Genomic DNA, 27,653 nt, shown 5'->3' with positions numbered 1-27,653 from the left:
AATTCAGGGGATTCTTATCTCTGAAGTCGTTTGGTCTTCTTAATTATTTATGGGGAAAAAAAAGGTAGAAGTTGCAGTTGCATTCCATGTGACTCAAGTTGCATAGCCGTGTTCCTCTCAAGGCTCCAAATACAGTTCCAACAGCTTTAAGTCTGAATTCTTTAACTTCACAGAAGCAACTGGAAGGAACCCCAACTAAGCTACTCCTGGAAGCATCCATGAAGCCAAATGCATATTCCCTTCAACTAAGCACATACACTCGTAGGTATGTTCCCAAGAGAAACCTCTAGCATGTGTCTTTATTTAAACATTTTTGGTTGAGTATACAATTCTAGGTAGTCACTTCACTCTAGCACCTTAAAGATGTCATTCCACTATCTTCCGCTCGTCCATTGCTGTTGAGAAGTCAGCTATGGGCCAACCTTGCCTCTCTGGCTGCTTCTAAACTACACTCCACTGTAATAATCATTCTTGATGTCCTGTAATTTGGTATCTTGAAATCATGAGCCAAACTATAGCCAGGCTTGTTTCTATCCTTACTATCCTTGCGTTTTCATGGGTGCACAAAAATCATATCACAAACCCTCTGGTCACAACCCGCAACATCTGTGTTTTGCCTTCTGCCCCATAGGAGATACCCTCACTTAACTTTCCACCACGAAGGGGAGAGTCTTGACTACTATGGTACTTTATTACTATTATTACTATGTCAATAGTAATAGTAGTGATAGTAAAGTCTCCCCTTGTGTTCCCCTGCTCCCTCTGCCTCCTGATCAACCCTGGTCCTTCCCCATGTGGCCTGCATAGCATGGCATGCCCTCTGCTCCTGGGAACTGTAAGTAATAAACTTCTTTTAAGGCAGCTGTCTCCATGTCTGCCATGTTAATGTACCTGATTAAAACAAAATCCCAGGTACATTTAAAAACACCTCTTGGTATCGTATGGTGTCACTATGATGTCCCCAGCTATGGATTGCTTATCACTCATCCTATAATGGATTCTTTGGGATGCCCAAATCTGGGGATTGATGTTTTTCATCTGTTCTGAAAACTTCTCAGCCATTTCCCCTTCAGATCTAGCCTTTGCCCTATTCTATTCTCTTCTACTGGAGCTCCTAGGACCATACAGTGTACCTTTTACTCCACCCCTCATGCCTCTTGGAAGCTTCTTCTTGTCTCCCATTGTCTCTCTGCTGTATTCTGGGCCATAGCTCAGATCTGTCTTTCTGTTCACCAACATAATTTTCAGCCATGTCTGATCATCTGTTAATATCACTTAATATATTTTCATCTCTGGAATTACATTTAGGTCTTTCCAAATCTGCTTGGTCATTTTATAATCTCTTGCTCTTTATGTTTTAAATATTTTCTCTTAATCCTTTAATCATGCTTATTTTATATTATATTCTGATAATTTTGACAGGTCTGGGTCTCATTCTACTTTCTGTTGTTTCTGCTGACAGCAAAAACCTTTTGATAGATTATGTTCATCTAGAAGTTATTCATGCTAACATCTCCAGCTGCACGGTGGAGCTTTATTTTTCTTCTTTTATTTTTGGTTTTCTTTTTTTCTTTCTTTCTTTTATTTTCTTTTTTTTAAAACTCTTAGCATGGTGGAGCTTTACGGCATATTCTGAGCAATGTTCTGGTTTCTGTTGCCTTCAGTTGCATTGCCCAATGTGGGACAGGAAATCTCATATACACAACAGCTTCTTGTTTCAGTGCTGCATTGTACTGAAATATTTTTGAAGTTTTAATTTAATTTAATTTTATTTTATTTCCCAAGACAGAGTCTTGCTGTGTCACCCAGGGTGGAATGCAGTGGTGCAATCTCAGCTCATTGCAACCTCCGCCTCCTGGGTTCAAACGATTCCCCTGCCTTAGCATCCCGAGTAGCTGAAGTTATTTAAAGTGAAAATTAGGGATTCAAACTTAGGTTGTGAGTCAACCAGGTGTGGGGATGCAAGGCAAACACCCAGTAGAGGTTGAGTAGATTATGGTTTATGCTCAGCTGGGTTCACATAAAAGCAGGGAATGGCAACTTTATTTCTGTCTCCTCCTTTCTGCAGGATCTGAAAATGAGTTTAATATCTACTAGAAGCTATACTTGATTTCAGAATTATCAAAGTATAAAAAATACATGCCTTAGAACTGAGGACTTACAGGATTCTAAGTGTGCTATGCCTTGGAGGGAACCCCAGTGGCCTTTGGTCCCACATGGGCCATCAAATAGCGAGTAATGTCCCTACTTTGGTCATGTCCATTCTGAAAGGTCCACCAGTTCTCAGTATGAGGCCCTCTGAATGTGCTGATGTCCGGTCACACACGGGGGATCAGTCAGGCTGGGCTAAGTCAGTTAGGTGACACATGACCCCATGGTGCAGTAGCTCTCAGCAGCATGGGTGGGTTTCTCAGCCATGTTACACATCCCACCTGGGTCGGCTGAGACTGTTCCATGCACTCTTCACTCCAGGCAGGGCAGCCTCCTTCCTGGAAGGAAAAGGAAGAGGGAAAAGAGAACGTTGCAAACCATGCCCTGGCTTATTTATTTATTTATTTATTTTGAGACAGAGTCTCGCTCTGTCGCCCAGGCTGGAGTGCAGCGGCGTGATCTTGGCTCACTGCTACCTTTTCCTCCCGGGTTCAGGCAATTCTTCTGCCTCAGCCTCCCAAATAGCTGGGACTACAGGAGCGTGCCACCATGCCTGGCTAATTTTTTTTGTATTATTAGTTGAGACGGGGTTTCACCATATTGGCCAGGCTGGTCTCGAACTCCTGATCTCGTGATCTGCCTGCCTCGGCCTCCCAAAGTGCTGGGATTACAGGTGTGAGCCACCACACCAGGAAGCGACAGGAGTATTTCCTCCCTTACCTCACTGGCCAAAGCCAGTCTCGTGGCCACTCCTGAGTTCAGCAGGGCAGGGACAGGGAGTTGTCCTGCAGGGCGGGGACGCCAGGGCATGGGGGAGGAGTGATAGAGCCACCTCCCCTGGCTCAGCATCTTTGCCTGGGGCTCTGCTCAGTGACAGGAGCCTGGGTGTGAACTTTCAAGTCAGGGCTCCCAGAGGCAACAGATACATTCCACCTCTCTGAGCCTCACATGCTTTACGTGTGCCAGAAATGGACGTTGGTTACGGAGGCACCGTGTGGGCTGTCATAGCCCTCTGTGACTATAAACGGTTGTTGGTGTTTTCGTCTTTGTTAATCGCCTAACAGTGCTCACTGCTAAGGAAATGTAACGAAATGTAACCTGACGTAGCGTTCAGCGGCACTTGGAAATGTGTTGCACGTGTGTGTGCACATAGGTTAGAGGTGGGGCCTGCCCACATGTGCTCTGCTTCTCGTCTGCCTTCTTGGAGCGCCCACAGCCATGTGTGTACCTCAGCCCTCAGCGGGTTGGTCAAGCTTGGACTCTGCCTGTGCAACCAATGCAGGGGCTGCTGAGCCCTTCTGATTCTCTCTTGGGAGCCTGGGGCTGGGAGGCCAGGACAGCAAAGTGTGGGTGCTGGACTTATTTATGGGTGAGGCTGACAGTGCCTTTAGGCTCAGGCAGAGCAGAGGGAGCCAATGAGCAGAGAGAAAGAGAAGGTAGAAGAAGTCAGGCAGGGAGACCCAGTGCCTTAGAAGGAGAGGTGGCCACTGTGCTTCCTGGTGAGGTTCCAGGGGATGTTCCTGACCTAGCCCCCCGCTGGGGGATGTGCCTGGGCTAGCCTCCAGCCACAGGATGGGCCTGAGCTAGCCTCCAGTGGGGGTCATGCTGTGTCCGGGATTGGTTCCTTCTGGTGGATTCTTGGTGTTGTTGACTTTAAGAATGAAGCCGCAGACCCTTGCGGTGAATGTTACAGTTCTTAAAGATGGTGTGTCCGGAGCTTGTTCCTTCAGATGTTCAGATGTGTCTGGAGTTTCTTCTGGTGGGTTTGTGGTCTCGCTGACTTCAGGAGTGAAGCCACAGACCTTCACAGTGAGTGTTACAGTTCTTGAAGGTGGCACGTCGGAGTTGGTTGTTCCTCACAGTGGGTTCATGGTCTTGCTAACTTCAGAAATGAAGCCGCAGACCCTTGTGGTGAGTGTTACAGCTCATAAAGGTAGTGCAGACCCAAAGAGTGAGCAGCAGCAAGATTTATTGTGAAGAGCGAAAGAACAAAGCTTCCACAGCATGGAAGGGGACCCAAGTGGGTTGCCGCTGCTGGCTTGGGTGGCCAGCTTTTATTCCCTTATTTGGCACCCCTACGTCCTGCTGATTGGTCCATTTTACAAAGTGTTGATAGGTCCGTTTTTACAGAGTGCTGATTGGTGGGTTTACAAACCTTTAGCTAGACACAGAGCACTGATTGGTGCGTTTTTACAGAGTGCTGATTGGTGCGTTTACAAACCTTTAGCTAGACAGAGTGCTGATTGGTGCGTTTTTACAGAGTGCTGATTGGTGCGTTTACAAACCTTCAGCTAGACACAGAGTGCTGATTGGTGTGTTTTTACAGAGTGCTGATTGGTGTGTTTACAAACCTTTAGCTAGACACAGAGCGCTGATTGGTGCATTTTTACAGAGTGCTGATTGGTGCATTTACAAACATTTAGCTAGACAGAAAAGTTCTCCCAGTCTCCACTTGACCCAGGAAGTCCAGCTGGCTTCACCTCTCAATGCCTAGGCTAGCACCCAGCCACAGGGCGAGCCCCAGCTAGCCTGTAGCCAGGGGTCATGCCTGGGCTAGCCTCCAGCCAGAGGATGTGCCAGAGCTAGCTTCCAGTGTGGGTCATGGCTGGGCTAGCCTGAGCAGCCTCCTCTTCCTGGTAAGTGAACACTGTCACCCACTGACAATGGAGTCTCTGGGAGACTCTGAACACACGTCCCTCCGGGTGGCTGTGAGACCACAGCATTTCTTTCTCTCTCTCTCTTTTTTTTTTTTTTAACTTTTCTTTTAAATTCAGGGGTACATGAGCATGTCTGTTACATAGGTAAACTTGTGTCATGGGGGTTTGTTGTACAGATTATTTCATCACCCAGGTATTAAGCCTGGTAACCATTGGTTATTTTTCCTGATCCTCTCCCTCCTCCCCTCCCATCCTCCAACTTCTAAATGGCCCCAGTGTCTGTTCCCCTCTTTGTGTTCATGTGTTCTCATCATTTAGCTCCCACTTATAAGTGAGAACATGCAGTACTGGGTTTTCTCTTCCTGCATTAGTTTGCTACGGATAATGGCCTATTTCTCCATCCATGTCCCTGCAAAGGACGTGTTGTCATTCCTTTTTATGGCTGTGTAGTATTCCATGATATATACGTGCCATAACTTCTTTCTCCATTGATGGGCATTTAGGTTGATTCTATGTCTTTGCTATTGTGAATAGTGTTGCAATGAACGTACATGTGCATGTGTCTTTATAATAGAATGATTTATATTCCTTTGAGTATATACCTTGTAATGGGATTGCTGGGTCAAGTGGTATTTCTCTCTTTGGTCTTTGAGGAATTGCCACACTGTCTTTCATGATAGTTGAGCTAATTTCCATTCACACCAACAGTTTATAAGTGTTCCTTTCTCTCCAGAGCCTCACTAGCATCTGCTGTTTGTTTTTTTTTTGACTTTTTAATAATAGCCATTCTGATTGGTGTGAGATGGTATCTCATTGTGGTTTTGACTTGCATTTTTCTAATGATCGGTGACGTTCAGCTTTTATTCATATGATTGTTGCCTTCATGTATGTCTTCTTCTGAAAACTGTCTGTTCATGTCCTTTGGCCACTTTTTAATAGGGTTGTTCCTAAGCAAAAAGAAAAAAGCCAGAGGCATCACTCTACCTGGCTTTGAACTATACTACCAGGCTACAGTGACCAAAACAGCATGGTACTAGTACAAAAACAGACACATAGAACAATGGAACAGAATAGAGAACCCAGAAATAAGACCACACACCTACAATTATCTGATCTTCGACAAAACTGACAAAAACAAGCAATGGGGAAAGGATTCCCTATTCAATAAATGGTGCTGGGATAACTGGCTAGCCATATGCAGAAGATTAAAACTGGACTCCTTCCTTATACCATATACAAAAATTAACTCAAGAGGGATTAAATACTTAAATGGAAAACCCCAAACTATAAAAGCCCTGGAAGACAACCTAGGCAAGCCTTTCAGGACACAGGCATGGGCAAAGATATCGTGATGAAGATGCCAAAAGCAATTGCAACAAAAGCAGAAATTGACACATGGGATCTACTTAAACTGAAGAGCTTCCGCACAGCAAAAGAAATTATCAACAGAGCAAACAGACACCCTAGAGAATGGGAGAAAATTTTCACAAACTATGTATCCGACCAAGGTCTAATATCCAGAATCTATATGGAACTTAAAGGAGACCACAGCCTTTCTAAGGTGACAGGAGATTTTCCTTGTGGCACATACTTGGTGACAACAGGGCACCTCCCAGCAGCTCAGTCCCACTTTCAGAGCCCTGGAGCATCATGGGGTTCTCATGCCCATTGTCCTTGGGCTGGGGTCCTGTTCTGAGGCACACTCCTGCCCACTCTCACAAAAATCATTTTGTGTGCACATGGCAGGCCTCAAACGTGTCTCCCTGTCCTTGTCCCCACTGCTTGCCTTCTTGTTTTATTTAGAAATCAAGAGAGAATCTAGGCTTGGGAAATGGCAGAGATTTCCCCAAGCTTAGCACAATTCTTTTATCTTTTTTTTTTTTTTAATTTAATACCATTAGGTCATCTCCTTTAAAAAAATTTCTGGGAAAATCTTTATTTTGTGTATTTCTCAAGCATCTTGACATTCCGTCTCAGAGTAATGGCCCAATCACTTCCTCCCAACTCCCCTTCAAATTCCCTGTCGGCTTTATCTCTTGCAAATGCCTCGGTGCTGCAAAGCAAACTCCCCCTCCCTGGCCCCTCCACCCCCCTCTCTGGGGACAAAGAAAGGGCCCCATACTCTCACTGAGGCCTTTGGGCAAACCAGATACATCATCACAGCCTAAGACAAGGAGGAGGCCCGGGACCCTTCAAAGGTGCCTGCTCCAGAGTCCGCACAAACCTCTGCCTATTAACTCTTTCAAAGGGCGTTTGTCGGCTGTGAAAGCCGTCTGGGTTCATTGATAAAAAAAAGATATTGTCTTTAGGGCTGCTGAATATATTAATGAGTTGTCACGGAGGACAGTTAGGATTTGCAAAGGGTGACAGTTACCATTCACCTACTTGTTGCCTTAAAAGATAAAATCATGTTCAAATGAAGACAGAGCTTTCAGGCACCTCCGCCAGAACACACTTCATTTGAGGCGACGGCAGGGATGCTACTAAAACCCCAAAAAGTTAAGCTGAAATGGTTAATATTCCTGTGTCTGTCCCCCTCCTCCTGTATTCTAATGTGTGAACCCGCTCATTCAGATGTGAGTGGGACTTGGGGACAGCTTGCCTTCCCTACGTGATTGTGTATGGCCCCCGCTGAAATGTTCCTAAAAACACGATTTTGTAAACGCTTATGCTCCACCAGACATCCAGTGCATCTAAGTACTTGTAGCCCAGCGTCCCGAGTGGGATTCACTTTGTCTCTTCACACCCAGGGACTCTCAGCCCGAGGTGAGGGAAAGGAAGGGGGGTTATTAAGAATTCTGACAAGGTAGGCTGAATAAATTGTGTTTTCTTTGTGAGCCTTAATCCGGTGTTGTATTGGCTTCTTGGACATGGCTAATTTATTTGGAATTTCATTCTGTTCCTGACAGCGTCCTTGACTAGCTGTTTGATCACCCCGAGCAAAGTTACATACCAGCTTTCAACCGTTGGGAGGGCAGCGGCGTCCTTTTTCTCAAGTGCCTTCTCCTGGGTTGGGCTTTATGCCTGCAGCAGGGCGTTTCAAACGGCTGAGGCCATCCCTTGTTAGGGAGAGAAACTGCCCGAGCAGGGGTCTCCCTCAATGAGGAAGCCCTCCACTTCCCCCCACTCGTCCCACTGTTCGTGATTTTAATCTGCTTTTGTGGCACAGGAAGAAAGAAAATTAATTTTCGCCCGTCTGTGTGTAGGGAGCATTTCAGTGGAAACCCGGTTTGAAATGCATGTTCTGTTGATTTCGGCAGCCTGCGCCGGCTGGGGTTTTGAGATGCAGCATTCTCAGGGGAAGAGGTGATGGGCCACAGGCCTTCATGGAGTGGGAACTCAGGCTCCCCGTGGGCCCTGGACGGGGTCCTCATGTCCTGTGCTCCGTCTTGGCCGAAGTAAGAGTTGATGATGTTCATGCTGTCCCAACTCACCCATCTCTGCCATGGTTGCCTTTTTTTTTTTTTTTGATTAAAGCAAGCATATTTTGCTGTTGCAAAAAGAAACAAAGAAAAAAATGATTTTCAACAGGACCCTGATGTGTCTGAGAATGTCTCACTATCAACAAGGCTGTAGGTGGTGGTTTTACAATTTTGGCGGAATCTGGTCTAAGGAAAACACGTGCTGCTTTTAATTTGGCCTCCCAGCTCCGATGCACTTGGACGTCCTTGCTGAGAGCCTTCTGGGTGCCTGGAACTGTGCTAAGTCCTGGGGGATTCGGCGAGAGCTCGAGTTCTAGAAACACATGGAAGAGTTCAGAGGATGTTGGTACTATGAAAATAACAAACAAAACCAACCAACGCACTGAGGCCCTGGGGGATGTGCCTGGTGGTCCCTGGGGGAGGACGTTCAGTGTTACTCCTGGGTCCTGCATTTGAGTCAGCCAAGTCCAGCTCATCTGTATAACATCTGGGCAGGGATTTCCCCTGCAAAGCACTCTTATCCCCAGCCTTGCTTGCAGAAGCTGGGAAGGGATTATCATCCCCTCACCTTTTTTTTGTTTTGTTTTGAGATAAGGTGTTGCCCAGGCTGGAGTACAGTAGCTTGATCATGGCTCACTGCAACCTCTGCCTCCCAGGTTCAAGTGATCCTCCTGCCTCAGCCCCCTAGCTAGCTGGGACAACGAGTGTGCGCCACCACATCCAGCTCATTTTTGTATTTTTTTTTTTTTTGGTAGAGATGGGGTTTTGTCATGTTGCCCAGGTTGGCCTCGAAATCCTGAACCTTCTCATGTCGGCCTCCCAAAGTGCTAGGATTATTTTCCTCTTTTATTGAGGGGAGGAAACTGAGGCCCAGTGATGCTTCAGTGGAGACCGGCTTGCCTGGGGCTCACAGGAAGCTGTTCACAAGGTTCTTGGGGCTCTGTCCCAGGCTGTCACCTGTACTGAGGGCTGGTCCTGGGTGGGGGCCAGGCTTTGGGGGCAAGAACTTGCACCTCCTTGTTACTTCCACTCCAGGCCTTCCCCACGGAGCTCACCTGTGGAGAGGTTTCCTCTGCCAAGCATTTCATCAGGAAACAGTGAGTGAGGGCGCATCAGTCACTGCTCTCTCTGACGTTTGGGTGCAGGAAGAAGCCTTGGCTCTTTGAGGTCCCGATGGCAACTTGCATCCCTGGATCCATCCTCAGAGACCCGGGGCTGGGAGCGTCCCCGGATCCATCCTCTGAGGCCTGGGGCTGGGAGCATCCCTGATCCATCCTCAGAGGCCTGGGGCTGGGAGCATCCCCGGATCCATCCTCAGAGGCCTGGGGCTGGGAGCATCCCTGATCCATCCTCAGAGGCCTGGGGCTGGGAGCATCCACCGATCCATCCTCACAGGACCAGGGCTGGGAGCCACCACCACCCAGCTCCATGTGTTCCCATTGGCGGGGTCTGGGTCTGCGCTGATGAGGCGCTGGTCACGCTTATCCTGGATTATATTCACAGGCGGGTAACTCGGGGGGTGGTATGACGGGGAGACACAGGAGGGAGGAGCAGGGAGGGCAAGATGAAGGGGAGCAGTCTGGGAAGGGGGTGACTCCAGGCGCAGCCGCACGTCCCTGGGATTTTCAGGGGGAGCTCTGGGGGTTCAGAGTGGTCTCTAGTTTGTCCTGGTCTGAAGCAGGGAACCCAGGCTATGCCCTGCCCAGGTCAGCCTTAGGTTAAGGGCTGCCTGGGGGAGGGAAGTTCCTGGGCCTTTGGGTCTCTGTGCACTGGGGTGGCTCCCGTGGCCCAGAACACCCCGGAGAAGGGTCCTACTGGAAGCGAAGGTGCAGGGCAGCAGGGGGTGAGGCGCAGGAGCTGGTGGAGGCTCCTGGCACAGGTCACGGCCCCAATCACATCGCTGCTGATGGTGGGGGGACTTGGGGAGTTTCCCCTCAGAATGGGAGGTCTCACAGTCCCCACACTGCAATGCTGTCGGCACACTGTGTCTGCGGCGTGCTCATGGTCACTCGCTTTTTCTCTGTGGCCCCGGCCACTTTATCCAGCAAGCAGCCCCCTCCCTGGAGAAGCCGAGCCTGGACACTGCCAGGAGGAGGTCACTCCCTTCCTCTCTCGAAGGGCACGCCGTCCTCGTCCTTGCTGACTCCCAGAGGCCCAGGGACGTCTGAGGGGGAGGGGCCGGGCCTCCTTGACCCCTGCGTGTGGACACCATGTGACTGGGGCGTGGTTGACTCTCTGTGTCCGATTGGGTGCTTTGGCAAACACAGAGAGTTTTGTCCAAGGCCCACCTGTCCAGGTTGGGAGGTGCCCTGCCTGGTGTGGCCTGAGCTGAGTGCCTCTGGCCGGAGCAGACGGCCCCGGCTCCCCCAGGACATGTCACCTGGAGAGGTGGCCCTTTCAGGTAAGGGACATGCCCACTGGCAGCTGCCTCTGCCCCCTCCCTGCATGCACAGCTGCTCCCGTCTGGGGACCTTCACCCCATGTGCAGATGGGCTTCCCCAGGAAGTCGGCAGGACTTTCCCTGGCCTTCTGGAAGGCCCCATCAAGCAAATGCTCTGTCGATGACTCACTCTATGACGGGGTCCAGAGAGCTAACTCCCCACCCATGTTTGAAGTGATCTTCAAACCTCTGTGCGTGGAAAATAAGCCCAGAGCTAAACGTTCCCTAAGTGAGTGGCCTTTGACAGCGGTGCTGGGCAGCCCAGTGGGTGCAGGGACATCACAGATGGAGGAAGGGCCAGGCTTCCCAGACAGCCTCTGCCAGTCCAGGCAGGGGCTCCAGGGTGGCTGCGGGAAGGCAGCTTAGGCGGTGCCCAGCCCAAGGTGAGTTAGCATTGCGTTCCACTTCACCTTTGAACGTGTGGTCCCGTTTGAACCTTCTGGAAAGGCTTGGCAGGGAGGACACTCATTTTGTAGACTGGGAAGAAACTGAAGAGCTGGCTTCCGGCGACCAGTGATGGGTCCCAGAGCCCTGTGGCCAGGGAGGCCCCCGTTGCTGTTCTCTGTAGCTCAGGCTGGACATTTGCTGGTGAGAACTGGCCGGACTCCCAGGACCCATCCGCCAGAGACCTCTGTTCCTCACGCTCAGCCCCCAGCTCCAACTGGGGCCCCTTTGCTTTACAGGATATAGGCTTGGAGTTAGAGGGGCCAGTGCTGGCGGTTTATCTCTCACCCACAGAAACTCGGCTGTGAGAGGCCAGAGCTGGACTTGGGGGGCAGAGCCTGTAGAGGTCAATGTGTCCTTATTGTGTGTGCACACGTGTGAGTCTGTGTGCGTACACATGTATATACATGTGTATGCATGTGTGTGTGTGTGTGTGTGCGTGTGGCAGTCAGAGAAGGCTGGGCAGACACTGTTATTTCAGAAAAGATGTGGAGGCCTTTCTGAAGGCATCCACTGAGAGGCAGGGGCCAGGATCTCTGTGCCCAGGCGCTGGGCTTGGCCCCTGAGAAGTGTTCTCTTCTCTAATCCTTCAAAGTGGGAGGTATTTGCTTCACTTTCTAACATAGGATCTGCAGCTCTGAGAGGTTGTACAACTTGCGTGAGGTCACTCAGCTAGTAGAAGGCAGGACTGGCCTCAGGCCCAGGGTGACTGTGAGGATGTCAGGGGACCCTGCAGGCCTGTATACCCCAGCTTAGGGCTATGGGCCCCATCTAAGCCTTCTTGATGGGGGGTGGGGGGACGAGCTAGAGGGAGGTGCTGCTGGGGGTCCACCGGTCCCCTTCCTGGGGGATGAAGCCAGTTTCCCGCGCTGACCCCCTTGCCATCAGAGGCCCAGAGCGCGGTCCTTGTGCTGCTGAGCTGTGTTTGGGGCCGCCTGTGGGCTGCGGCCGCCTGTCCTCATCTTCTCCCCCTTTTTCCTTGGCTTTTCATCCTCAGGCTCCGTCCTCCTTCCCCGCGGTGGCCCCAGCCTCCCCGCCAAGCTTCCCGGCCCCCACCCCATCCCGGGCCTGCTGCTGCGGAGACCGTGGGCCGGCGCTGGACGGCGCGGCCTCCAGAAGTGATAGCTAATTGGGGAGAGAAAGGGCCCAATTGTCTGGCGGGGCCGGAAGAGCCGCGTGGGCTGCTGAAAGCACCGGGAGGAGGTGGCCGCTTCGCCCAGCAGCTGCCGCCGGGGATGTTTGCAGATTACGTCAGCGCTGGCGAGCAGGGGGTGCGGGGACAGCGAGGGGGGCGGGCTCCCGGCGGCCTCCCGCCCCCCAGGCCCCTGGACAATGCTGTCATTGTCAACACAGAGAGTGGTTAATTCTGGATGAATGGTACACGGGCCTCTTGACCAAGGAGGCTGCTTGTCGTCCCCAGTCTGTCCTCTCACATGCCAGGGAGGCCCCGGGCTGGAGTCTGGCGGGCAGATCTGGCCTGCTTGGTGGCACTGAAGAGAACAGGGCGGTCCCTTGGGGGCGCCGGCTGCAGAGGCCTCAGGCTGGACGAAGCTTCCTGACCTGGGTCTGCACAGCAGCCACTTGGCAGTGCCGGGCTAGGGTGGCAGGGACCCACTGCATCTCAGTTCCAGGGCAGAGGCTGCTGCTGCCCTTTGGGGCTGACCTCAGGCATGACCTCCTGGCCAGGGGGCAGCTTTGGCCCTGACCCGCTCCTGGCCCTGCTGATGGTGATCCTGCTAGCACGCCTCATCCTGTGGTCCTGCCTCGGGACCTACATCGACTACAGACTGGCCCAGCGGCGGCCCCAGAAACCCAAGCAGGACTAGGCCTCTGCAGGCTGCGGCCTCCACGCGCCCTGTCCCGAGACTCAGCCGGCCATTCCAGTGGTGGTGGGAGGGAGGGGAGCAGGGCAGGTGCATGACCCGCATGTCCCACCCCTGGGGCGGGAGCTCAGAGAGGCCTGAGATGGATCGTGCCTGCCCAGACTGACCGGGGCTGTCCTGTAGAGGCAGTTGGCCATGTGGGGAGACGGAGGGGCCGGCCTTGCAGGTCCATCACCAGGTTCTGGGGTCCCCGGTTGCAGGGAGTGGTCCTGGGGGTGGGTCTTGCTTTAAGACCTTCTCTGCCTCCAATTCCTTATAAATATGCCTGCAGGAAGAGCTGGGTAAGCCAGAGGACTCAGGTGGAGGGGCCACAAAGACAAATGTGACCTCATCACAAGCTGGCCCTGTTACCAAAGGCCATGTCCTGTCTCAGCTCACCACCCTTGTAACTAGTCTCCTCCTGCCTCCCAAGGGACGAGATAAGTGCTGATGGCTGTCTTGGTTTCTCCAGAGCAGACCCCTGGGAAGGGTCTCAAGATGCACTTGTGAGGCTGAGTTGACCAGCCAGACGCACTTGGCTCTGGTTGACCCTCTACATACTCTCTAACGGTCTGAACAGTTAGGGCACAATGATCCCTGCCTCCCTCCCTCAGCAGGACATCATGTAGGGGACAATTTAGGGGACAAGCCAAGGGATCCACCAATGCCCTCTGTTCATCTGTTCCTGCAAGTGTGTGGCTGGGATTTGCCCAGGAAGGCTGACAGGGCAGGGAAGTTGATTTGAGGCCAAGCATCCAATGCTCCTGCTCCACCTCCCTAGCACATTAGCCGTGATGCCAGTGACTTAACCTACAGCTTGGGGAAGCTCAGAGGCTCCACATTCGACCCTCTTGGGGGAAATTCGGCAAACAGCCATGTCCAAGCTCCGCACTGTATTTCCTGGGATCGTTCCAGCAGATTGTGGATTGCAGCGAGGGCTGCTGACTACATGCGGAACTGTGAGATGGAAAGGACGATGGGCGGCAGCTCCAGGGAGGAGCATCGAACCAGATATCATCCCTGGGAGGCTGGGCCTGGTGATGTGGCAGCGTCTTGCTCCCTGAGAGGTGATGGGTGTGCTAGGGACGCTCGCTCAGGGAACATGGGCCAAGTCCCCTGAACACGAAGCTCGCAGAGGGGGTGATTCCTGTGAATTCTGAAAGGACTTGGGGGCATCCAGCAAGAGCAGGAGCTTAGATGGTGGTTCCAGGGCTGGTGTTGCTGACTGGGGCGAGTGGCTCCCCAGGGTGGGCATGGAGTGGGGCACTGGCTGGGAACCTCTGCCTTGCTGTATCCTGGCTGAATGACCCCAGGTGAGGACCAGAAACACTGTTGTCACTGTTTCTGCGACACTCGATACACTCACCTATGCCAAGGAAATTTTTTTTTTTTTGGTTTCTGCAGGACTTGCTGTGCTCAGATCCTCCATTCAGGAGAGCTACAGACATGGGGGTGCTGGTGAGCAGGAGCTGAGACCGTCTGGGGTGGGACCGACCAAGAGTTTGAGGTGTCCAGGGGGCGACGTGAAGATGACCTATCGCAGAGGGTCCCTTCTCATTCACGCCCTGAAGTCTGCACAGGGGCAGGGGCTACCGTGCTGCATTTCAGTTTGGCCTCTGTTGTATCAGCCAGAGGCCAGCAGAACTCTATGGTCACCCCCCCGTGTCACGGACAATTTGCCACCCCCAGCGGCAGCCCAGGGCTCTGCCTGAATATTCTCCCCTGATCGTAGGATTGTGGGGAGGGATGTTCTCATTGATCTCTAAGGAAAATATTGTTCGCTTTTTAAAAACATGATCTTGTACAATTTTATTGATCTCTTTAAGGAAGAAAAATCACATCATTGTTGTGAGCATGTACCGACGGAGCTAGGAGGGCCAGGTGTTCCGGGTTGCCCAGGGCTGTCTTGGTTTTAAAATGGAAAGTTCGATGTCCTGGAAAACCCCTCAGTCCTGGGCAAACCAGGTCACGCTGGATGGAAGGAGTTAGACATTCATACGATGTGCCGATGTCTTGCCAGTTGTAGAGTTTTGTGTAAACCTGTGTGTGGCCTGCGTGTCCACGTGGGTATGTAGGATGGCACCTACACACATACCTGAGGTTACCTCTTGGTCCAGTGAGCCAGAATCCTGTGACTTCATCATCTTTGTCTTCGTTTTTTTTTTTTTTTTTTGAGATGGAATCTCACTCTGTCACCCAGGCTGGAGGGCAGTGGCGCAATCTTGGCTCACTGCAACCTCTGCCTCTGGGGCTCAAGCGATTCTCCTGCCTCAGCCTCCCGAGTAGCTAGGATTACAGGCGTGTGCCACCACGCCCTGCTGATTTTTGTATTTTTTATTAGAGATGGGGTTTCACTATGTTGGCCAGGCTGGTCTCGAACTCCTGACCTCAAGTGATCTGCCTGCCTTGGCCTCCCAAAATGCTGGGGTTACAGGCATGAGCTACCGTGCCCGGCCTCAGAATCCTGGGACTTCTGCTGGAGCCAGGGGTCAGAACAGACTCCTCTAGTGGGGCTGCCTGGCAGGGAGGACAGAAGCTCAAGGCGGCCCCATGAGAACGCAGCCACCTGGAAAGATGGTGGAAGGGAAGATTCTGCCAACCTCCTCCGACTCCCTATCTCAGTTACACTGGTCCATAATTTCTTTTCTTTTTCTTAAGCCTGTTTCGTTGGTTTCTGTTCCTGGAAAATGGATACAATTCTGATGAATTCATGTATTCTGCATCCACGTGTCAGCATTTCCAGCCTTGTGATACAGTGCCTGGCTCAGAATGGGCAGTCAGGCCATGGCATCTGAATGAACGAGAGGGTGTGCCCTGGCCGTATCTCAGGCAGCAGATGCATTCAGCTGCAGGTAACTGACACGTAGACAAACAGTGGCTTAAGAAAGAGAGGCTTTAAAAGTATTTTGTTTTTTTCTTCACGTAGCAAAAAGTCTGGCATTTGGCATTCTCAGGCTGTGGCGTGACAGCTTCATGAAGTTATCAGGGTCTCAGACCCTGCCATATTTCTGCTCTGCCACCCTCAGCATGTAGATTTGATTTTCATGGCTACAAGAAACCTGCTGCTGCTGCAGGCATCTTACACGAGTTCCAGGCAGGAAGAAAAAGGAAAGGGTGACAGAGACAGAAAGCAGTGTCCCCAGATACCCTTAGTTTTCCATCTCATAAGCCAGAATGATGTCACGTGGCATCCCTGGATGCACAGGAGGCTGAGAGATAGTGGCGTTTGTTAGCTGGTCTTGTTGCTGTCCTGAATGCCAGGTTTGTTATAAAGAAACAGAGGCAAAATGGCGATCAGGCAGGCAACTGGGTGGTCTCTGCCACGGGCCCCTTGGCCATTTTTTGTAATGATGGTCTTTGTCTTGGACTCTATTTTGGATATTTGGGCATCTTTTGTGGTACCCTTATGTGCTGGTTTTGCTGTGGTCTGCCCTTCAGGAATAGCAGCTGAGTCAAGCTGTCTTTGGCTGCTCCATTCTGGAGTCAGAGGTTGGAGATTTCCATGGCTCCCCATGGCTCCTTGGGGCCTCCTAAGAAAATGTTTTAATAAGGAAGTCCAAGGCTGAGACAGACACGCTCCTTCTTAGAGACACATGGGAACATGCCTCTGCTCACAGCTGGTAGCCACAGATGTAAACCGTAGCCCATGGAACGGAGACAGTGAAGAGTTGATGGATAAATGAATAATGATGATGGACAGCAGATGCATAAAAGACATAAAAGGATAGTGTTAGGGCTGGAATGTCTCCCCCCGAATTCATATGTTGAACCTTTAATGCCTGATACTTCAGAATGAGACTGTATTTGAAGATACGGTCTTTACAGAGATAATTAAGTTAAAATAAGGTCATTAGGGTGAGCCCTAATCCAAAGGATGGGTGTCCTAATCAGAGGAGGAGATGAGGACCCAGACACACACACACAGAGAGAACCAGGTGAGGACACAGGGAGAAGATGGCTACGTACAAGCCAAGGTGAGAGGACTCAGGAAGAACCAGCCAACTCCATCCTGCAAAACTGTGAGAACATAGATGTCTGCTGTTTGAGCCACCCCATCTACAAGCAGTCAGCAAGCATTCATTGAGTGCTTGCAGTATTCAAGGTGCCGCAGATACAATGTTGATAAAGCAAAGCACCTGCCCTCAGGTAGCTGGCAGTCAGGGACGTAAGGGTAGTTGGCAGAGAGACCTGGAAACAGATTATTAGACCTGCACTAAGCATGTGTGGTTATTGAACAGTAAAAATGTGGCCACCACAAATTGCGATATGGTGTAAGTAAAATACGTACTGGCTATTGAAGACTTGGCACAGAAAAATAATGTAAATCTCATTAGTAATGGTTTTATATTGATTATGCATTGAAATGATACTACTTTGGATAGATTGGGTTAAATAAAATGTTAAATTTGATTTCACCTGTTTCTTTTATTTTCATTACTTATTGGCCATGATATTTTATTTAACTTTTAACTTTTATTTTAGATTCAGTGGTTCATATGCATGTTTGTTATACAGGTAAACTCATGGGGGTTTGATGTACAGATTCTTTGTCACCTGAGTACTAAACTTAGTACCCAAGAATTATTTTATCTGATCATCTCCCTCCTCCCACCTTCCAGCCTCAAGTAGGCCCCAGTGTTTGTTGTTCCCCTTTATGTGACCATGTGTTCTTACAAGTGAGAACATGTGGTATTTGGTTGTCTGTTCCTGTGTTAGTTTGCTGTGGACAGTGGCCTCCAGCTCCACCCATGTTTCTGCAAAGGACGTGATCTCATTCTTTTTTATGGCTGAATAGTATTCCATGGTATATATGTACCACTTTTTCCTTATCCAATCTACCTTTGATGGGCATTTAGGTTGATTCACCTATTCCTTTTAATAGGTCTTAATATGGCTACTAGGAAATTTAAAATCACATAGGTAGCTTATATTATTTTTGTTATGGACAGTGCTGTGCTGGACCTTCATGATGTAGTAAAAGGGTGGTGGGTGAATGCATGGTGTGTTACAGGAACACTGGAGGGAGCTTCTTGGAGGAGGTTCTTAGTCCATTTATTCTTGAGGTTGCCATTTTTTGAATTTTTGCAATCAGACCTTGGTGATGACCTTGAGCAGTAGGATATATAAATAACTCCCACATGCTTAGCATTCCAATAATGGAACACTAGGCATAAATGGGTTGAGTGATAATGTTTGGACTGCAAACCAGAACCTATGAGATACAGCTAAAGCAATTCTTGAAGGGAAAGTTATAGCCTTAAATATTCATATTAACAAATAGGAAGAATGAAAACATATGGATTAGGCATATGGCTCAATATATTGAACATAATAGAACAAAACTAAGAAAAACAGAAGGAAGAAATAAAGATAAGAGAGGAAATATATGCATTAAGAAGTGATAGAATTAACAAATGTACCCAAGTGCCAGATTTTTGAGGGGCATAAAAAAGGATGCTGTTAGTCACGAAAAAAGAAGAAAACATAAATGAAATAAAAGTCTATGGGGAAAACAACCACAGAGTCATCAAATGGCAAATAACCACAGGAAACTGGCACTGGGATATGTAAATGATTTTGAGACTTTGAAGACATAGAAAATATAATTTATTTTAAAAAAGACTCCAAAAGAGATGTAAAGTCTAAACAAATTGATTACCATAGAAGAAATACAAAGTTGTCAAAGTCAACTTTCCTTAAAAAAAAAAAAGAAAGGCATCAGGCCTAGAATTTTTTATAGGAGGATCCAACCACACCAAAAACGAACAGGTAATTAAACACTATTTAAACTGTTCTAAAGCATAAAAGAAGGAACATCTTAAACTTTTTTATGTAACAAGCATATCATTGATGCCAAGATCCATCATAGATGGCATGGAAAGAGAAAACACACACCAGTGTTGCTTGGGAACATTGATGTAAAAATATTAAGTCCCTGAATTAAGCAGCATGTTAGGGGAATAAATCATTGCAATGACTGAGTGGAATGGATTCCAGAAATGCAAGGATGGTTGGATATTAGAAAAACAATTAGAAAAGAGGAAGAAATCAGAGGTGCAAACACTGGGAAGGAAAATCATTATTTACAGAGAGATGGATGATTTTCTTGGAAGATAGAAGAGAGTCAACCAAAAGCAATTGCAAATGCTAATACCAGAATTCAGTCAAGTGAGTGAGTCTAGGTCAATACAGAGAAACCATACACACAGCAATCCATTAGGAGATGAGAAGCATGAAAGACCCCATTTATAAGAGCAACATAAAGAGCAGAAACATGGTTGGCCACTGTGGGTGATCAAGTTAGGGCTCACAGTGATTTCCTTTAGTCTGTTTTCATGTGCAATCGCCATGGGTGCTGTAGACAAGATTTATTATGGACACGAGACCCTGACAGTGTCGAGGCTGGTGGAGAAGCCCACACAAAGCTGGTGTCTGGCCTGGGGGCCCAGGTGACCTGCAGGGGAAGCTGGTGGCTTTGCCATGTTGCTGAGACTAGGAGGCCTAGATAAGCTACAGGAATAGCCTTGCTGGAGGGGCTGTGGCCAGGGACCACTGTGGGCTGGGGACTCCACTTGGACTTTCAGAGCACAGAAGCTGACTCTCCTTCCCCATGGCTGCCAAGTCCTGTGCTCTTGGACCTGTCACTACCATGGAGCCAAGACAGAAAAAAGCCATCGCATTTTTTGCGGGTGGCAATGGTGGGTGCCTCCATGTAGGGTGAGTAATTGGGGTGGAGGGGTTCCCTGGGCCATGGGACTTTCAACACTAAAATGGGGAGGGTCTTGGCCACATTGGGACGGCTGGTCATCCTGTTTATAGGTCAGGATGTAGTAAAGTGTAGTAAAGAATTAATCTGACCCAAAGAGAAGTCTAGTCTTTGTCCTTGGTTCCTGGGAGGGGATCTCCAGGCCCTCAGGATGTCCTGCTTGAGAAGAGCATCTTTGTTTGCCTGTCATGAGGGGAAATTTGGGTCACGTGGTCTCCTTTTGACCTCTGGAGGGGCAGAAAACTAAAGGTCAGTCACTTGGGCATCAGTCCATCGTGCCCACGTGATCGTGATCAAGCCCCAGTAAAAACTCTGGACACCAAGGCTCCGGGGACGTCTGCTTGGCAATACTCCACGCAGCTCATCATGCACCACTGCTGGGAGGAATTCATGCGGTCCATAACTCCGCTGGGAGAAGGAGATTGGAACTTCCTTGCACTCTGCCCCATGCATGTCTTCCCTTGGCTGATTTGAATCCTTTCGCTGTAATAAACCATAACTCTAACCATTACAACTTTCAGTGAGTTGTTGAAATGGAGGATGATGAACTTGAGGACCCCTGAACTTCCAATTGCTGTCAGAAGTGAGGGTGGTCCTGGGGACTGTGTCCTAATTTCTGCATCTTCGTTCTCTGTTTCTCCTTCTCTTTCTCCTCCTCTTCCTTGAAAACTGCAGAAGGATATACCATGAGCAAGGATTCTGCCTCCCCCAAGCTATCTCGTCTCCCTCCATCAATGCAGCCCGAGCTGCCTGTTTCTTGTGTCTCATCCAGAGATATCCCGTGTGCTTCCAGGCAAATGCAAATGTCTTCTCCTACCAACCCCATTTTCTCCCATAATTAATAGCATGTTGTGCATACCCTATCCTTATTGCCCCATATGAATTTTTTGTGGATTTTCTAGTTTTCCTATAATGAGCATGCATTTTTTAAAAATGAAGAAACAAGTGGGTTACACAGATTGGAAAGTATAGTGAGCAAGGCTCTAGGAAATGAGTAGTTAAGGGTAGCAGTAGTAAGCTTAGGGAGCCGCTGTTCCCTTACTTTTTGAGACAGGGTCTTGCTCTGTTGCCCAGGCTGAGCACAGTGGCGCAATCATGGCTTACTGCAACCTCTGCCTCCCAGGCTCAAATGATCCTCCTGTCTCAGCCTCCCAAGTAGCTGGGACTATAGATGTGCACCACTGTGCCTGGCCAATTATTTTTTTTTGTGGAGATAGGGTCTTGCAATGTTGTCCAGGCTGGTCTTGAACTTCTGGGCTAAACAATACACCTGCCTTGGCCTCCCAAAGTGCTGGGATTATAGGAGTGAGCTATCACACCAAGGGGTGAGGTGGACTGAGGCCAGGCAAAGGTGAGCTGTCGGCCCTCAGTCCTAGGCACGGATCTCATCACTAGGAATTCCTCTTCCCCATTCCCCCACCAAAGGGGCCACAGCCCTGGGAAAGGGGTGGCTCTTCTGGGTCCCCAGACTGCTCCCGGCTTTTCCTCTGTGGAGGCAGGTATGTGAGAAAGGATGCAGCCAGGCAGGTGCAACACTCCTGGGCAGCCCGTGGCTGTGGCCATGGCCATGGCCGGTCTGCATGTGGAGGAAAAGATGGTGAGGTGAGACCCTGAGAAACAACTCTCTGGTCTCATCCGCCTCTCCCCTCCTAGGCGGGATGAGATGGATGCACCCTCTGCCGCAGCCACCTCTTCTGCAGGTGCCTGGCTTCTCTAGACTTGCTATTTTGGAGGGACAGTTCGGTGGGAGCGATCGACTGCCTTGCATCTCAGCCACTTGTGGGCCCCAGGGTATGGGCAGGGGCAGCTGCAGCCCTCTCGAGCCTCTCACTCCCCGCTTGGCCTCTCTAAGCCTGCCCGGGAGCAGCTCACAGAGCCCCCGTGGTGGAGATGAGTCACTTGTTCTAAAAATAAAAGAAGTGAAGTCATGAAAGAGTGTATTTCCTTTTTAAGCCTGATGTGCCTGCAGAGGGATCCCCAGCAGTGTACTGGCGGCAGGGAGGGCCAGGAACCCTGACAAGGTCTGGAGCCTCAGAGCGCACCTGCCGCCACTTAGAAGCCCCGGCCTTGGGGATTGGGTGGAGTGTCCCCTGCCTCCAACGGCTCCCAGCTGAGTGAGTAAAAGATGGCATGTAGACCAGGAGCGGGGGCTCACACCTGCAATCCCAGCACTTTGGGAGGCTGATGTGGGAGGATCACTTGAGCCCAGGAGTTTGGGGCCAGCGTGGGCAACATGGTGAAACCCCATCTCTACTAAGAATACAAAAAAATTAGCCAGTGTGGAGGCACTTGCCTGTGGTCCCAGCTACTGGGGAAGCTGAGGGGGGAGGATTGCTTGAGCCTGGGAGGTCAAGGCTGTAGTGAACTGAGATTGCACCACTGCACTCCACCTTGGGTGACAGAGTGAGAGCCTGTCTTCAACAAACAAACAAACAAACAAACCGATGGCATGTAAATAGCACCCACATTGGGCAGACAGTCTTAGGCTGTAAGAGAGGGCAGAGTGCCCTGGAACACACACAAGGGAAGGGGCGCTGCTCTCTCTTGGGGTCTGTGGGAGGCTTTCTGGAGCAGGTGTCCCTAGAGGTAGGACTGGGGGGACTCTGCTAGGCTGGTAGGAAGGGAACAGCATTCCAGGCAGAAGGAACGGTGTGAGCAAGGGACTGGAGGCTACAGAGCTCCCGGCAAGCTCAGGACATGATCCTCTGTAGGTCTCCCTAGACCACCTGGGGAGCTGGTGACACGTGCAGATTCCCAGGCCCGAAGACCAGCTGGACTCCAAGAGCAAGGCCCAGGAATATGATTAATAATTCCCCTGCATGATTCCCATACCCTGCAAAATCTGAGACCCTCTGGTTCAGATGCTAGTGCATAGAGGAGGGGATGAAGAGATGTACGATGGCAAGGCAGGTTGGGTCCAAATTGTGAGGGTTTTGAGGGTTGCCTAGGAGTTTGGATTTTGGTGTACAGGCAGGAGGGGGCTATCAAGGGCGTTTAAGTAAGGGAGTGCTGCTCCTGGACCTGCTCCTGAGAATGGCTCCTGGGAGTGATGTAGGTGACTGATTGATGGGGTGGGATGAAGCTGGGCAGATGCTTGGGCAGAGGCTTGTGGGGCTGGGACTGTAACAGTTATGTGAGAGGAAGTGGGGGTCTGAGAGAGCTGCAGGGGCAAAATGTAGGCCCCCAACCCCTGGTTCAGGGGAGAGCCCAGGGATAGTCGCCAGGGATCCAGGGATGTGTGTGTGTGGAGTGTGAGCAAAAGGTGGGGAATTACACGCTTGTTACCAGAAGTGGGGTTGGAGGTGGGGAGGGAGAGAGCAGTTCTGGGTCCTGGAGCAGCAGGGCAGAGGGGTTCTGGAGATGCCAAGTGCTCAGGGCACAGAATGGGGCCCAGATGCTTGATGGGGGTGTGGGGAAGTCCTTAGAGAAAACAGAGCCCAACAGTGGGCTTCAGGCAGCCACTGAAGGTCTTGGGTGTGGTGCTGGAGTGGCCGGGAGGGAGGGAGAGGGTAGCGAGGGAGAAGGGATTCTGCACAGACTCACCTGGTAGGGAGGTTGTTTCAGGTATATGTTCAGAGCCAACGATGGCCTGGGCTTGAATCCCACGCCCTCCACCTCTACTTGGGTGGCCTGGGCACGTGTGCTGAGCCCAGTCTCAAAGTATTAAATGGAAAATTTCAGAAATAAATAATTCCTCAGTTTTAAGTGGCATGCCATTCTGAGTCGTGTGATGAAATCCCGTTCCATCTCGCTCAGTCCCTCTTGAATTGTGAGTGATCCCTTTGTCCAGCGCCTCCACGCCTTGATGCTCCCTGCCCGCAAGTTACTTGGGAGCCCTCTCAGTGTGGGATCCATTGTCTCCATATTGCAGGGCTTGTGTTTAAGGTACCTTCCTCCTCTTTTACTTAATAATGGCCTCAAAGCACAACAGTAGTGATGCTGAGGTCGGGCGTGGTGGCTCACGCCTGTAATCCCAGCACTTTGGGAGGCCGAGGTAGGCAGATCACTTGAGGCCAGGAGTTCGAGACCAGCCTGGCCAACACAGCAAGACCCCGTCTCTACTAAAAATACAAAAATTAGCTGGGCGAGGCGGTGGGCACCTGTAGTCCTAGCTAGTTGGGAGGCTGAGGCAGGAGAATTGCTTGAACCCAGGAGGTGGAGGTGGCAGTGAGCTGAGATAGCACCACTGCACTACAGCCTGGGTGGCAGAGGGAGACTCTGTCCCCCCACTCCCCCCCAAAAAAAGTAGTGATGTTGACATATTGTTACAATTGTTCTATTTTATTATTGGTTATTGTTAATCTCATTTGGTGTCTATGTTTTAGATAGAACTTTATCATGCTATGCATGTACAGGAGAAATGTATATAGGTGTGTATGTACATAAAAATTATATATGATACTATTCATGCTTTCCGGCTTCCCCTGGGGGTCTTAGAATGTGTTTCCTGTGGATAAGGGAGGACCACCGTACTCATAGAGACTGGGGTGCCAGTTGCGGAGCTGTGGAGTGCTAGCCCAGAGCTTTGTGAGCCGGGAATGTGGTGGGGTGAGAGAGGGCTTGGCCAAGCTTGGCTGGGATTGCATGGGACATGGGTCTTGCTGAAAGGCAGTGACTGGTGTCTGCATCTCTCCTTTGAACTCTGGAGGTGGGAAGCTGGCTGAAGCCGTCCCCAGGGCAGAAAGAGGAGAAAGGGCATCAGTGAGCCCCTGTGCTGCCCTGTTAGGGGTGGCTAAGCATGGCTAAGATTCTGCTTTTCCTGTAGGGAGGAGTTATTGCCCCCATTGTTAAGGATGGCGAAGGGAGACTCCATGGATTGTAGATGATGCAGGCAGCAGGTGGAGGAGAATGAAGCTATTATCTGTTCTGAGCCTCTTTTGTTACACAGCTTCATCTAGTCCCTGACCCGTGCACCCTTCCAGGAAACCTACCTCTAACCTCCTCACTCGTAAGACAGACACAGGCTGCCCCACCTCCAAAAGTCTGGAAACACCGAGGACACACGGACAGCCTTTGTGATGTCTAGAGGGCAGCTCTTTTCCCCAAATGCCTGTCCTCCCCTCCCTGGAATCCTTCTGAGGCTAGGACCCACAATGATGGCCTGGCCCAGCACCCCATCCTCCACCTCCTCGGGAGCATTTGCTGCCTGTCGGGAACACAAATCCCTGTGACCTTTGGCTGTTCCTGTCATGTCCTCAGAAGGACAGAAATTAGCAGGGAATCAGGCAGTGAAAAATGGCCACCCTCTCCCCCCACTCCCTCTTCTCACAGTCAACAGCAGGGGCAGGACGAGGGCATGGGTTTGGCTGCTATCGGGCATCTATTTGGGGTGTCTTTATGGGTGGCAGGGGGTTTCACAATCCACATTTGTAAAGCCTTCTGCTCATGGGAGTTTGAGGTAAGCTGAGGTGGGCTGGAGCTGGCATGGGCAAGGGGCAGGTGACGCCATATCCCAGGTGCCCTGAGGCCTCAGGCCTGAGTGAGCTGTCCCTAGCAGCCCAAGCCATCCCAGTGGTGATCTTAACATTGGCAGCAGCAGGTTCCTCAAGACGTGCTTCCTGATGTCTTCACCCACATCCCCAGGTCCCCCCTCCCCCAGCCCCCAGTGTGATGGTTAATACTGAGTGTCAACTTGATTGGATTGAAGGATACAAAGTATTGATTCTGGGTGTATCTGTGAGGGTGTTGCCAAAGGAGATTAACATTTGAGTCAGTGGGCTGGGAAAGGCAGACCCACCCTTAAACTGGATGGGCACCATCTCATCAGCTGTGCCAGCGAGGCTAGAATATAAACAGGCAGAAAAATGTGAAAGGAGAGACTGGCCTAGCCTCCTAGCCTACATCTTTCTCCTGTGCTGGATCCGTCCTGCCCTCGAACATCGAACTCCCAAGTTCTTCAGTTTGGGAACTCAGATTGGTTTTCCTTGCTCCTCAGCCTGCAGACGGCCTATTGTGGGACCCTGTGATTGTGTGAGTTAATACACTCCCATATAGATATATTCCATTAGTTCCGTCTCTCTAGAGAACCCTGACTAATACACCTGGTATCCGGCGGGTGCTCACTGTGACAGTGTGGACAGCTGCCTGATTGCAGTCTTGAGCACGTGCCTTTCTGATGCCCTTTCTCCTCTTTCTGCCCTGGGGGCAGCTCCAGCCAGCTTCCCACCTCCGGAGTTGGAGTTCAAAAGGAGAGATGCAGCCAGCTCCTTCCCAGCCAGCGGATGGGCCAGGGGCCAGCGGAAGGGGAGGAAAAACCCTTGGACATGTGGCCTGGCGTTTTGAACTCCCTGCACTTTGTGGGAAAAACATGCAGTACAAGAGTAATATTCACCTTGAAGTAGAAAGTCAGGGCCGATGGAAAAAAGCAGCTACATTAGGAAGGCGAGTCCAGGGGGACAGATACATTACCCACCACGTCCTCCATGGTTGCTGTAGCCAAGCTGCAAGTTCCTGGCGGCCCGTGGGAGCGTGGAAAGAAGGAAAGGTTTAAGGTTCTCATGGCCGTTGGAGAAAATACTTTGGCTGCTCAGGAACAGTAAATCTTTCCCTAGCTCTGATTTGTAAAAGAAATTTTCCTTAATGGGCTTCACCTACAAGTCATCGGGAGTAATGGTGATTGGATTGGTCAGTGTTCTCAAGAGAAGCTGAACCCATAGGATGTGCTGATATACAGAGAATTATGATAAGGAATTGGCTTGAACCATGTTGGAGCCTGGCAAGTCCAAAATCCACAGGATGAGCCAACAGGCTGGAGAGCGAGGAGAACCGATGCCATGGTTCTAGTCTGAAGGCTGTCTGTGGTAGAAGCAGGTGGAGCTGACCTTGCAGATGGAGTCTGAAGGCCTTCTGCAGCAGAATTCTCTCTTGTGTTTGGGTTCTAATCAGGCCTTCCACTGATTGGGTAAGGCCCACCCACATTAGGGGGGGCACATTGCTTTACTGAACATCCTCCAGTTTAAATGTTCATCTCATCCAAAACACCCTTGCAGAAACACCTGGAATCATGCTTGACCAAATATCTGGGCACCCTGTGTCCCATCCAAGTTGCATTAGTCTATGTTCATGCTGCTAATAAAGACAGTACCCAAGACTGGGTAATGTATAAAGAAAAAGAGGTTTGATGGACTTACAGTTGCACGTGGCTGGAGAGGCCTCACTATCATGGCAGAAGGCAAAGGAGGACCAAAGTCACATCTTGCATGGCGGCAGGCAAGAGGGAGCATGTGCAGGGGCATTCCCCTTTGTAAAACCATCAGATCTTGTGAGACTTACTCACTATCATGAGATCAACATGGGAAAAGCCTGCCCCATGATTCAATGACCTCCCACCAGGTCCCCCCCATGACATATGGGGATTATCACAATTGAAGGTGAGATTAAGGTGGGGACACAGGGCCAAATCATATCACAAGTTGACACATAAAATTAGCCACCACAAGGGTGGGGAGTGTTGCCCCCATCTCTACAGCACACACAGCCCTGGACTGTCCAAATGGGTCCCCCAAATGCACTGGGTGCACCATGGTTCTGATTGGAGGAAAGATGAGTCTACTACCCATCTCTGGGGCTGGCATGCATCTCAGGGAGGTCTGAGATTCTTCAACTAGGCTGTTGATCATACAGTCACGTGGTGGCATCATTTTTTTTTTTTTTAATGAGATGTCAGGTTTGGAAAAGAAGAAAATGAACACATCAGATGCTTGAGGGATTTTAAGGGCAGAGCCTTAAGCAAATGCCTGTTGGGAATCTTTGGCTCCCCCAGAAAGCCAATCAACTCCTTCTCACTTATGAGCCAATGGAGCAAAGGAAGATGGGGTTGAGGAAAAAGAAGTCCCAAGGTCAGGAAGGAGAGAGAAGTCAGTTGAGGAGAAATGGAACCTTGCTTCACCTTAGAGCATTTGTGTCATAGTG

The 27,653-nt window shown here is 50.3% G+C and overlaps 1 protein-coding gene and 1 long non-coding RNA gene across 2 annotated transcripts; one reads left to right on the top strand and one right to left on the bottom strand.

The window, feature by feature from the left end:
* Positions 1-1,980: 1,980 nt before the first annotated feature.
* Positions 1,981-26,515, bottom strand: LOC129007666 (uncharacterized). Its single transcript, XR_008492381.1, has 3 exons — positions 26,155-26,515; positions 23,286-23,396; positions 1,981-2,489 (listed from the first exon to the last, which is right to left on the bottom strand). It is a non-coding gene; the product is annotated as an uncharacterized LOC129007666 (long non-coding RNA).
* Positions 12,328-17,386, top strand: SMIM38 (small integral membrane protein 38). The gene has a single exon (XM_063670763.1). It carries the CDS (start codon positions 12,785-12,787, stop codon positions 12,938-12,940), a length of 156 nt encoding a protein of 51 aa, XP_063526833.1. The 5' UTR covers positions 12,328-12,784; the 3' UTR covers positions 12,941-17,386.
* Positions 26,516-27,653: the final 1,138 nt, after the last annotated feature.

The sequence above is a fragment of the Pongo pygmaeus genome, chromosome 9, assembly GCF_028885625.2.
Source record: "Pongo pygmaeus isolate AG05252 chromosome 9, NHGRI_mPonPyg2-v2.0_pri, whole genome shotgun sequence".
Classification (NCBI taxonomy): Eukaryota; Metazoa; Chordata; class Mammalia; order Primates; family Hominidae; genus Pongo; species Pongo pygmaeus.
This window is presented reverse-complemented; position numbering and strand designations above follow the sequence as displayed.